General features: G+C 53.3%; 1 protein-coding gene across 7 annotated transcripts in view; it reads right to left on the bottom strand.

The window, feature by feature from the left end:
* Positions 1-13245, bottom strand: part of TANC2 (tetratricopeptide repeat, ankyrin repeat and coiled-coil containing 2) — a 117590-nt gene that overhangs the window by 47287 nt on the left and 57058 nt on the right. For all 7 annotated transcript variants that reach the window (XM_065856314.2, XM_065856315.2, XM_071798216.1 and 4 more), the window contains 4 exons: positions 13030-13178; positions 7999-8185; positions 2324-2587; positions 1203-1328 (listed from right to left, as the gene is read on the bottom strand). In XM_065856314.2, coding sequence (XP_065712386.1) covers positions 1203-1328; positions 2324-2587; positions 7999-8185; positions 13030-13178 — 726 coding nt within the window. The remainder of the gene's footprint in view (positions 1-1202; positions 1329-2323; positions 2588-7998; positions 8186-13029; positions 13179-13245) is intronic.

Raw genomic sequence — 13245 nt, 5'->3', positions numbered from 1 at the left:
CCTATGGATGGGGAAGGACAAACCAGTCCCATGGTACAGCCCATAGAATCCCTTTCCCTATAGATGGGAGAGAACAAACCAGTCCCATGGTACAGCCCATAGAATCCCTTTCCCTATGGATGGGGAAGGACAAACCAGTCCCATGGTACAGCCCATAGAATCCCTTTCCCTATGGATGGGGAAGGACAAACCAGTCCCATGGTACAGCCCATAGAATCCCTTTCCCTATGGATGGGGGAGGACAAACCAGTCCCATGGTACAGCCCATAGAATCCCTTTCCCTATGGATGGGGAAGGACAAACCAGTCCCATGGTACAGCCCATAGAATCCCTTTCCCTATGGATGGGGAAGGACAAACCAGTCCCATGGTACAGCCCATAGAATCCCTTTCCCTATGGATGGGGAAGGACAAACCAGTCCCATGGTACAGCGACAACCAGAAAAATCCCAACTGAGTTCTGTCGGCCATGCTCGGATTACGAAGGGGTGGAAGGGGAAGGGGGGGCTGGAAGGGGTGAATCAAGCTGGAGCTGCCTGGAAGGCAACAAAACACTTAAATGTCAGCCCTGGCTCCTCTTCCCAGTGCTATGGTCTTTTCTTTGTGGAATTCGCCAGAAGAACCACAAACATCTCCCCTCTCAAAAGGCCTTTCAGAAGTCCAAGGGCCTGAATCCCGGCATTGTGAGCGCCGCAGAGGGACGCGGCTCCTCCCGCTGGTACGCGGCACGCTGCGGAGCGGGGCTGCGATCCCGATCCCTCCCTTTTGCTCAAAAATAGAGGAAAAACGTACCCGCCTGTCAGAATTTGCTCATTTCTTTCAGGAACTATCAAAGTCGTGGCCCTGTGGCGCTCACATGGACAGAAGGTGGCAGGGGAGCAATCACGGAGGGGAATTTGGGGACCTTTTGCAGGAATGTCCTGATGTGATATAGGGGTGGACGTATAGGCTCAGGCGCGCAGAGCCCATCCCAGCACCTCAGGGCAAGCTGAACACGAGGAGATGGCCCAGGGAGCTGTCACAGCCCCAACCTGACAGCGTTCAAGAAGAGACTGCACAACGTCCCCAGACACACGGGGTGACCTGCGGGGTGTCCTGTGCAGGGACTCCACGACCCCATGGGTCCCTCCAGCTCAGGACATTCTGTGACTCCACAAGCACAGGACCCGGGTGGTCCCTTCCACCCGTACTCCACGCCCGTACCTCGCAGGTCCTGCTGGGCGCGGGCGCTGGCCACGCTCTGCCGCGGCATCCGCAGCGACGTGCGCAGGGGCGCGTGCCGCTGCTCGTCCAGGTACGCCAGGTCCTCCAGGTGCGCCGAGCTGGTGGCTGCCGGGAGAGAGCAAACAACTGCGTCACCCCGCGCTTCCTTTGGTTCAAGCAAAGCACACGGAGCCGTAACCACCGTGCGGGAAATGAACTTCCCAATTATAAACAGAACACTTAGAATAAGTCTTTGCAGATCACCAGCTCTGCTCTTCCGATAACTCTTCAATAACAGAAACTGCACTGCTCAATATTCAGCTGCTCAGTACTCTGTATCCCATACCGCTTACTTTTCTTTAGTTTTTGGTCAATTACCATAAGAAGATTATTATTTTAAATCGAACTAATTAATTAAATGACTTCCCTTGGGGCTGACGTTAATTCTTGGCTGTGAAAGGGGTAAATGTTTTGCTGCATCTAAGTTTGGGGGTTTATCCAAAGCATCTGCGGTCCCAAAAATACAAAATTTCTAGGCACTTATGTGACCCCCACGCTCCCCTTCAACAGCACACTTTACTAACGGGGAAAGAATTTACACTTAATAAATAACGCTGTATTCGCTGCTCTTTTATATTCTCCCAGAGAAGAGAGGAGCTAGTATTACATAGGCTGTCTTAATTCCCTGTTAACATTCAATCCGACCTTATAAACCATGTGTGTGGTCTAAATGACACAAGACTTGAGGTTTCGTTTCACGGGCAATGGAAACGGAACGCGACCCTCAGTGCACACATGGAACGCAAACTTTGCTCCAACACCAAACACATTCCGACGATCAGCACGAAAAACGCTGGAATACATCAAACGAATCACGGTGCGTGTTGCTGAAACAACCACGCGACATCATCAGAACCATTCTCCCCACCGGAATTTTCCAGTTAGAAGCAATAAGTCAAACGAAAAGCCAAATTCTTGCCACGCTTAGTGACGACGACTGCAGAAAGGAGATTGCCCTTCAGATAACGAGAAGAGGAAGAGGGCCGCGAGGTGCAGGTACCGCGCTGGCCTTTAACCTTCAGCTGCCCTCAAGCCAAACCCCATGGTTATGGATTTCTTACCCGCCACCGAGTTTGGCCGCGGCATCAGGTAGAGGGGGATGGACTGCACGGACTGGGACAGCACGCTCTCCAGGTTCCGCTCCGGGATCTTGTTGAGGCTGTATGTCGAGGCCGTCATGTTCTCGTCCACGCGGTACAGACACGAGTCCATGCTGGACTTCTGCGACTGCCAGGGCTTCAGGTTTCCTCCCGATCCAAGGTCTTTGCCGCTCTCCCCTCCGTATTTGGTGCGTTCCACGTTTTCTGAGTAGCTGGTCAAAGTGGCTTGAAGGCAGAAACGATAAACAACGTGAGCAACAGGGCAGGAATGGCGCACACGGGCTGCTCCGCCGGGCAGAGCGAGGGCCAGAAACGATGCTCATCACATTTTCCACATTCATACAAATCAGAGATTATGGAATTCAGTTTAATGATACTGACTCTGTTTCCCACTTCTAAAAGATCACTTAGGCTACAATGCTTTGGCTCATATTGTTAAAAGCCATTTGTAATTATAACGAGTATTACAAATTATGAGCAGCATTGTGTTTGAATACACAATTCCAGAAAGAGCGGAAATCACGAAGCAAGCCCACTAGCAGGGCTGCTCCTGCGTGTCAATCTGCATGGTGCTACCGCCCTTCGGGGACGTTTGTGCTCGATGACCTTGAGGGCTCTGACACCAAAAAGCTGTCGGCACAGAAATCCCCACCTGACGGGAACAACCTGGACTAGCCGGGGCCAGAACCCGAACCCAACCCCCTGTTACACTGACAACGGGTTTTTACGGAGCTTTTACAGCAACCCACACATTTTCCTTATGTTATTTCACTTCACGGACGGGGATCGTTGCTATATTGACCTTCCCACTGGGGAGCGACACCCCCACACCGATCACTGCAGCGACATCGTCTCCCGCTGGCGTTTCCCCCTGGTTCTGGTGCCGTTGTTACCCCCGGCTGTCACTCCCGCCGGGCTCTGACTCCCCCTTCATCTCTACATGGTGGTTCAAGGCCCCAGTGGGAGCTCTGAGGCACTGGGAGAAGGTCCCAGCGCTCACACCAGCGCATCCCAGTGTCAAACAGGTCCCAAACTCGGGGAGGAGAGAAAGGAAAAAGAAGGGGAATTAAAAAAGAAAAAAGAGAAGGCAAAGCAGAGCGCACTGTCCTCCACTGTCCTCTCACCGCCCCAATCACAGGCGTTTCACTCCTGTCCAGAACCCTGAACTCGCCCCTGAATACCCCAAAGGCCCAGATGGGCCCTGCAGATCTAAATCCACCCAAACCCACCGTGTTCACTTTGCGGTGGCGCATTCCCGAACCAGGGAATTTTACACCAATAAACACCAACAGGAAAGGACTCCAGACTCACGCTTTTAGTCCAAAGCCTTTTCTGTGCCAGGTCTAGGAGCGAGCGGCCTAGAAAAGCAGATCCAGCCCAAGAGCACCTGAAGCTGCAGCTGAGCTGCAAACGCGTAGGATCATTCCATTTGTGTTCCTAAATGCATCCAGAACCAGAGAACTCCATACACTGAGTACAGGAACAATGCCACCGCCTGACATTAACATCGCATTAAACCCTCAGCAACCCGCGCCCAGACCCGACCGACGGCAGTGGTGACGCTTTGTAAAGGCCGGGCCTGCCGAGCTGGGCCGCCACGCAAAGCAGGAACCGCAGCGACCGAGGCCTCATCTGGCTCCATCACACACGTTAAATGACATTACAACCGGCACCAGAATCCACTGCTTCCTCTAGAGTCACCTGCCCATGCGTCAAACTGGGGGAAAACAAAACAACTACGCGTCAAAATAAGTCTTCTCGAAACGAAGCAACAAAAAATAGGAAAGCTAATAAATCCTGTTGGCCCCTTTCCTAATCACCGATTTGTGTTCGTTTTCAACATCGTTTTCAGTGTTTTCCACTGGAGCTGTTTTATATGCAAACTCTTCACTCAATCAGGTGTTCAGGATGGTTCCGGGCGGATCAATCTCCACCCGAGCGTGGTCGGCGCCGGTGCCGCTGCGCGGGCTGCGAGCGGCTGCTCCGCGGGCTCCGCCTCTTCCAGGAGCCACCTGAATCCAGACCCACTTTGGCTCTATTGAAAAGGCACCGCGAGGCTTGCGAGGAGCCAGCGACACGGCCACGCCGCAGCCACGCGTCCCGGGGAACCCCACATCACCAACAGCACCGCTCCGAACTTCCAGTTTCCCAATGAACGTCTGTGAAAGCGATGCCCGATCTGGGAAAATGCTCATTATCTATCCCAGATTTGGGGTAGACTCCAACCCTCGGTGCCTCAAGCTGGTGTGTCAGGACTTACAGGCCTTGTAAATCATCTCCTTTTCCACCCCTAACCCCTCGCTCCCATCACCCGCAATACGCAGACGTGTTAGTGAACAAAAGCTCATTGTTCACCAATAGGACACATTGGTCATGGAGCTTCTCCTGTGGGCAACGAGGCCAAATGGAAGCTGGTTGGGTTTAAAAAGAAAAGATCTGTAATTCTTCAAGCTGTGATGCATTATTCACAGCGCAGTCCATGATACTGATGAGGATGTCAGAATTCAAACGCTTTAGCTGCAAGATCACAAAACTATTTAAGCGGAGTTCAATGTACCTCGATGAGCCTTTGGAGCGGCTCTTTGCTCCCTTCTCCGAGCAGTTACACGTGCCAACAAATGTGCCTTGTTTTACTGTCCGCAGCACCTATTTTGCCCTAGAGGAATTTATTAACCAACCTATGTTTGACCACAAACACACAAATCTGGAGAAACCAGCAACTTGGTAAAAGCTCCCAGTAGAAAAATGGCAAAAAGCAAGAACACGACAAAAGCCACGGGCCAGGGGTCCCCAGGAGGGGACCGGGGCCCCTCACACCTTGCTCTTCCTTGGGAAACTCCACAAAACCTAAGTGAAGTGACTGGTCCATCAGATCTCGTACCAACCACCGTGCCTCCAATACCCCGGGGACGCTGCTGCCAAACGACCAAGTGCTGCTCGGACACCACACGCACTCAGGGAAACCAGCAAAAAAACCCATTTTCTGCTTTATTTTGCAGGTTTGTGTAAGATTGCTGGAGATTTTCTGGCGTCCCGCTGCATTCCCGCAGCAGAGCTCGGCGGCTCCCTCCCCCGCGGCAGCACGGGCTCCCTGACCGCTTCCCTTGCAGTAGCAGATTTTGGACAGGAACAGTTGGCTGATTTTGCACAGTAAGAGCCAAACAAACCCTGGAAGCTTTTCAGAGGTCGGAGCCGGGTCAGGGTTCCCAGCAGCCGCTGTTTTACGGCACGAGGATGTAGTGTCTGACCTGCTCCATCTCCCCTGGTTCAGCTCCTCTCTCCTCTTCCCCATTTCTTTCACACAGAAAAGTGTCGGAGTTTGAAGATCTGGACCTTGTACTGTGTTTTGCAGGCTGAGCTTCCCTTTACCGCACAGGATCTACGATTTCTGAACGAGCGATGCACTTACTAAGCGATCAGCAAGCATGACACAGTCCTTGTGCTGGGCAGACGAGGGATCCGCACGGCTGCTCTCTGCTAACCGAGCTTACATAGGAGGTGACACACAAAGGGACGGGAATAGCTCCAAGAGGACAAGTCGAAAATTAAACAGCTACAGTTAAAATTTGGGCTTTACATTCAGATTAGAACATCAAAACCCCGGCTCTGTGCACCCCAGTGCACTTCGGCTCCTCATGCAGTTAATTCAGAGCCTAGAGAGCCACGCTCTGATTTAACTTCAACCAATCAATGCTGTGTTTAGCAATATAGATACGTAAAATGAGCTTCACACGTATAAAAACACTAATATGCAAAGCAAGAACCTACGGAGAAAGCCATTATGCATAAAGGATCAACTTCCCACCTTGATGAACTGTTTTCTGTCCTTTGGTAATTGTCAAATACCGTACAAACAGCACATTGACCTCTGGGCCGCGTGCTGACGTCTCTGGTTTTAAAACATGAACCTGAGGAGCGATTGGCCGTTGTGGGAGCTGGGGGTGACGAGCACTGCAGCGCAGGACGACGGGGGATCCAGAGATCCCCCCCATCCATCAGTTCTGGGGTGACGAGCACTGCAGCGCAGGACGACGGGGGATCCAGAGATCCCCCCCATCCATCAGTTCTGGGGTGACGAGCACTGCAGCGCAGGACGACGGGGGATCCAGAGATCAGCCCCATCCATCAGTTCTGGGGTGACGAGCACTGCAGCGCAGGACGACGGGGGATCCAGAGATCCCCCCCATCCATCAGTTCTGGGGGTGACGAGCACTGCAGCGCAGGACGACGGGGGATCCAGAGATCCCCCCCATCCATCAGTTCTGGGGTGACGAGCACTGCAGCGCAGGACGACGGGGGATCCAGAGATCCCCCCCATCCATCAGTTCTGGGGGTGACGAGCACTGCAGCGCAGGACGACGGGGGATCCAGAGATCCCCCCCATCCATCAGTTCTGGGGTGACGAGCACTGCAGTGCAGGACGACGGGGGATCCAGAGATCCCCCCCATCCATCAGTTCTGGGGTGACGAGCACGGCAGCGCAGGACGACGGGGGATCCAGAGATCCCCCCAATCCATCAGTTCTGGGGTGACGAGCACTGCAGCGCAGGACGACGGGGGATCCAGAGATCCCCCCCATCCATCAGTTCTGGGGGTGACGAGCACTGCAGCGCAGGACGACGGGGGATCCAGAGATCCCCCCCATCCATCAGTTCTGGGGTGACGAGCACTGCAGCGCAGGACGACGGGGGATCCAGAGATCCCCCCCATCCATCAGTTCTGGGGTGACGAGCACTGCAGCGCAGGACGACGGGGGATCCAGAGATCCCCCCCATCCATCAGTTCTGGCAAGATGAACAACAAATACATGGGAGCTGCCTGTTCTAAAAATACCGTCTTGGAGCTAACGAGCTAGTAATTCAAATCACTTATTAGGGAGCAGCGGGAGGGACCATGACTCAGGAAAATTCAAACACCGAGGGAAATGTTTACTTTTTCTACACATAAAAATAGAATTAAAGTACATGAGTAGTTCTGACAAATCTCCAAGAGTTACTCTTTTGAGGGATCACATGAAGCTGCTCAGAACACCGTTTTACCTGTGGCAAATGGAAGATGGTTCTTTAGGGACGTGGCTGTGTTGGGTTGGTGGTTGGACTCAAGGATGAAGAGAGAGGAGAAGAGAAAAGAAGGAGGAGAAAGAGAAGAAGGAGAAGAAAGAAGGAAGAGGAGAAGGAGAAGAAGTCATTTCAGTTGGAAGAGCCTCTCACGCTCATGGAGTCCACCCGTTCCCCACCCCTGGCACTGCCCCATGTCCTGAGAACCTCATGTCCGTCTGTCCAGCCCTCCAGGGCTGGTGACTCCAGCACCGCCCCGGGCAGCCTGTTCAATGCCCCACTGCCCTTTCCGGGCGGAATTTTTTCCTAATATCCAATCTAAAAGATCTTTTAGATTGGTCTTTTCCAACCCAAACGATCCTATGATTCTACAGAGGGGTCCAACTCACTATGATCACTGCACTATTACCGTGAATAACGCAAAACCATCCCGCTAATTAGCAAACGCACGTATACGATCTAAAATAAGGTTCGTTAAACCAACGCATTTGATGACAAGAGAGGAGAAGGAAGGAGCAGGAGGAGGAGGAAGAGGAGGAAGAGGAGGAAGAGGAGGAAGAGGAGGAAGGAGGAGCTCACCGATGATGCCGCTGTCCCTGCTCTCCAGCGTGGAGGTGGGGCTGGTGACGGCGCCGTAGGTGCCATCCTTGGCGGTGACGCCGGCGGCGGCGGGCGGGAGCGTGGAGCAGGGGCTGCTGGCGGGCGGCGAGGCCGTGCTGCTGGTCAGCGTGGAGCAGGGGCTGATGCGCTGCGTCACGGCCGAGCCCTGCAAAACACCACCCACAGCGCTCGCCCACAGCGCTCGCCCACGGCGCTCGCCCCGGGAAACGCGCTTCTGGAGCCCGGGGGTCGCTTTGGGTGGGACATGAGAAGCCCCTCGGTGTCCAAGGCAGAAGCGGCCGTGCCACCCTGCGGATAACACAGAGGTACCGGGGTGTCTGCTGCCCCGTTCCTTACCGATTCCAGCTTCTGCGTTAAGTAGGAAGCGGAAAATATAAATAAAGTGGTATTACTGAAAGCCTGATTCCATACTTACTTATTAATTCAAATCAGTTTAATATTAAACTGAAAATTTTCCAAAAAGCACAAAAAAGCAGAGATTTGGATGCAGTGATGTGAACTCTGTGCCTCTGTTGGAGCAGAGATCTCCAGGGTGCTGAGCGATCTCACCTACGGCAAAGGCATCGGATCCCGAAACCCTCCCAAGGCCTCTGGGTCTGTCTGCTCAGGAACCTCTGCGGGCTGCAGTTTTCTATCTGGTGCTGTCAACGTTTCCTCCGTTCAAGGAAAACAACAGTGGTTTTCCACCCTCGCAAAGAGGAAGCTCTAAATCCTTATCTAGACACAAGACAGCCCTTCCCCAGCCAGATGTGCTTTCCCAGCCGATTACAACACGTTTGACATCGGATTCTTTTTCTTCTTGAAGCTGAAAACAGATGCTCGGGACAGAGTTCTGTAAGTAGAACACGTGAAGACTCACTGGGTTCTAAATGAGAAGGCAGATCCCATGTGTAGCTACTGGGCAGAGATCTAATTTGTCCAAGGTAACCCCAGGGGGTTTGTGAAATCCTGACTCAGAGCGTAACCATCCCGGCGCTGGAGCAAACGGGAGCACCCCCTGCACCCCACACCTTTGCTTCCATACCATATCTTAAATTAATTCCAGAGTTAAAATTCAGCAGCAAACAGCACACGCATCCTCCCTCCAGCCGCTAACACCGCTGTTTCGTCAAATGCCAAAAGCGATCTTCTTGTAAGTTCTTTATTTGCAGCGTTGTCAATGCGGCTCCTTAAGAACAAGCTACGTGCAACGGGGAATTCCTAACACCACGGCACATCACCCGGCATTGATGGACGTGTTTTGGTTTTGTATTAATACAGAAAAATGTTCCCCTGTGCAAGCTGTAACTGTAACTTCCCAGGGACAGACCGCTGTGCGTTGTCACGGCCGCTGTTCCATGTGTCACATTCTCGGTAAGCTCTGGAAGGTGAAGCTGCTCTGTCACAGCCGCATTGTCCTTTGTGCTCCGCCGGCAGCCGCTACAGTTCAACGCTGGTTTCCCAAACCGAGGAGAAAAAGGATTTGTTCTTCGCTACAGAAAGCATCATTAAGGAGACAGCACATAGAACACGCAGTTCCACAGCAATGTGGATTAGAGAATGTGTCCTTTGACACACTCACAACAAGGAGGCTGAGTGAAAGGCAGCGGGCCCACTGCAGAGGGGGCAGCTCCAGGGGAAACACCGCACTCCCAGCTCCGCGTCAGCCCCAGCATCGGCTGCACCGCAACCCATCCCCTTCCCGCCCGAGGCGGCCGAGCAGGCTGGAACCACCACCAGCGCCCGAGTCCCGGCTTCCCATACAATGAACGCTTTCTTTGCCCGGGCCGTGGAAATTGACACATAAAACCCAAGAAAACTGTTCTCATTTCTAAATTCAACTGCAAACTAGCAGTCAAAGTCTCAATCAGGTTTTAATTAATCAATGATTAACAGAAGAATTAATCCTTGCAAATCGCATAAGTGTGTTACTGGATGATTTTTAAAACTACTTTAAGTAGGGGAGCTGAAGAAATTCAGTTTGGGAAGGAGAGCCGGGCAGGATTTGTGCTCAGCTCCTGCCCGAGACAGCCGGTGGTGGATGGACGGGGGGTGACAAAAGTCACAGTGGGGCCACCAAAGCGTCTGATGGCTGGAGGAGGAGAAGCTGATGGGAAAGGTGCGTTCGGCCTGGGCAAGAGACGCCCAAACGGCACCCAGGGCCAGGGCCAGCCTGCAGTGTCTGCTGGGGCCTGGGGAGCCACAGGAGAACCCCGCTGACCTACTGACCCCCCTTTAACCCACCCCAGGTACCGTTGGCTTCCTGGCCACAAGGGCCCAGTGCTGGCTCATGCTCACCCTGCTGTCCCCAGGACCCCCAGCTCCCTTTCCCCTACACTGCTCTCTAATAGCTCATTCCCCAACTTACACTGGACCCTGGGGTTGTTCCTGCCCAGATTCAAGACTCTACACTTGCCCTTGTTCTATTTCATCACAGTTTTCCCTGCCCAGCTCTCCAGCCTGTCCAGGTCCTGATGACCGTGCTCTTCTCCAGATTTTCTGTTAGGTAGAAGCAGGAAGTTCTTCCCAACCGGAGCGGCCGGGTCGCTGCCCAGAGCCCCCTGGTTCTCCAGACCCAGCCGGAGCAGGCTGGGCACCACGGCCCGGGCGGAGGCTCCGGGCAGGATGAGGGGACACGCAGGGTGGCTCCGCAGCTCGGGCAGGCGCTGGCAGCAGGGGATGCTCACAAAGAGACAAAAATTAACTCGGTAATTGAGGCACCGGCCTCTCTTCATCTTCGCGAGCGCGTGAACAGCATTCAAAGGCCGCGGAAAACTTCCTCATGCAGAAATTAGCACAGGGCCCAAGATATCCATCTATTTTAGAGGACAACTCTCCGCTGTTTCTCTTTAGATTTTTCTTTTATTTATTCTCCAAAGACATCTTTTGCTTTGGAGAAAAGATGGCATTTTAATTTTTGTCAAAAGGCAACAACAAAAGGAACCATTTATAGCAGGAAGCTCTGCTTGGCTTTGAAGCACTCAGTTCAGACAGGTGTCTGTGAAAAGCACATTTTCTAGCACAATGTATATACTGAAGTACATTTCAAATCCACCGCAACTCGGCTAAAAACTTGAACGAAAGCTTTAAAAGCTTAATGAATGTGTTAAAGGCAAAAACTTTCTAAAAGCTCAATCTTGGCTCTCTACTTCAGGCCATGTGGAAGGTGGAAGCCCTTTGGCTCGGTGCTCGTGCTGTTCCAACAGGCCCTGCCCAAAGCTCTGTCCCAGCTCTCTTTGAAGTGCAGAAAGGACACACCAAGGTCTCCCCCGAGCTTCTCTCGGCCTGGCCCCCCGCAGAGCTGCTCTGTGTTTAAGGAATTTGGGACCTCAGGTCAGCTCCTCTGAATCATCACTGTGTTGAATGCTGGGTGACTCCTCTGAACTAGCACGGTGCTGAATGCTGGGTGACTCCTCTGAACTAGCACGGTGCTGAATGCTGGGTGACTCCTCTGAATTAGCACGGTGCTGAATGCTGGGTGGCTCATGCCAAGTCACACGATGGCTCCGTTAAAAGGAGAGAGAATTCCAGGTGGGATTGTGCGTTTCCTGCTCTCCTGGGTTGTCCATCTGTCCAGCAAAACCAAACCAAACCAGGTGTCTCCCAGTTTCATTTGGGAAGCGGGTGTATTGTCCGCTTTGAGGGCAGGAGGAAGAAATTCAGGCAGTTTCCAGAAAATCTACATCATGTCCCTGAGCTTTGTGCTCGTTGGCCCCTCAGCCAGCCGGAGGGGATGTGACAAACCCCAGCACAATCGAGGTTGTATGAGCTGCTTTCCGCCTCTGTTCTCGGGCGTGAAATCACCTTGTTCAACAAACACGAGCTACAACTGTGACTGTGTGTAAAATCAGGCTATTAGTACTCACCTCTCCCTCCTGCAGAGACCCTGAGCCCTTATGTAACATCGCACTTTGGAAATATCGCATGGACAAAGCCATCAAGCAGATTATTTGGGTCACTATAATCCGATTAGAAAGGCTGCCCACTCCCGACAACACCCACAGCAACGCAAAACCAACAGGAGCTGTTTCACGGGGCGGCAGCTGATCCCCGAACCACGTCCCGCTGCGCTCTGACGATGATTCACTGCTTAACGAGGAGATACAACCTTCTACCTCATAACAATCATCTCGCTGTTATGAGACAATCGGCTGCCGTATAACAAGCAAATAACTGCTCTCTAACACAGAACCCCAGAGTGTCAGGGGTTGAAGGGCCCTGGAAAGCTCATCCAGTGCAATCCCCCCGGAGCAGGAGCACCCAGCTGAGGTTCCACAGGAAGGGGTCCAGGCGGGTTTGAATGTCTGCAGAGAAGGAGACTCCACAGCCTCCCTGGGCAGCCTGGGCCAGGCTCTGACACCCTCATGCCAACAAGTTGCTTCTCATCTTCCAGCGGAACCTCCTGTGTTCCAGTTTGCACCCATTGCCCCTTGTCCTGTCACTGGTTGTCACCCAGAAGAGCCTGGCTCCATCCTCCTGACACTGCCCCTTTCCATATTGATCCCCAGGAATGAGTCCCCCCTCAGTCTCCTCTTCTCCAGCTCCAGAGCCCCAGCTCCCTCAGCCTTTCCTCACACGGGAGATGCTCCACTCCCTCCAGCATCTTGGTGGCTGCGCTGGACTCTCTGCAGCAGTTCCCTGTCCTTCTGGAACTGAGGGGCCACAACTGGACACAATATTCCAGGTGTGGTCTCCCCAGGGCAGAGCAGAGGGGCAGGAGAACCTCTCTGACCTACTGACCACCCCCTTCTAACCCACCCCAGGTCCCATTGGCTTCCTGGCCACAAGGGCCCAGTGCTGGCTCATGGTCACCCTGCTGTCTCCAGGACCCCCAGCTCCCTTTCCCTACACTGCTCTCTAATAGGTCATTCCCCAACTTATACTGGACCCTGGGGTTGTTCCTGCCCAGATTCAAGACTCTGCACTTGCCCTTGCTCTATTCCATAGAATCCCCGCGGTGTGTGGGCGATAACCCGCGCGGTGGTGGCCGTAGGAGGTTTGGGGCCGTACCTGGTTCTCGTCCTGCACCTCCATGCTGAACTGCGGCCCTGGCTGAACCTCCGTGACTTTCTCTCCCAGGAGGAAGCCCAGGCGAGTCATGAGTGTATTCGCTGCCTCATCGACGGAGGGCGGGGGCCCCAGCTCCTGCTCAGCGTCACCTGCACAGGACCAAAAGAAAACAAATTCAGACAGGAGCTGTTCACCTTGGCCACTGCTCAGCGATTT

The sequence above is a fragment of the Patagioenas fasciata genome, chromosome 22 (genome assembly GCF_037038585.1).
Source record: "Patagioenas fasciata isolate bPatFas1 chromosome 22, bPatFas1.hap1, whole genome shotgun sequence".
Lineage (NCBI taxonomy): Eukaryota > Metazoa > Chordata > Aves > Columbiformes > Columbidae > Patagioenas > Patagioenas fasciata.
The sequence above is the reverse complement of the archived record's forward strand: the minus strand, read 5'-3'. Positions and strand labels throughout refer to the sequence as shown.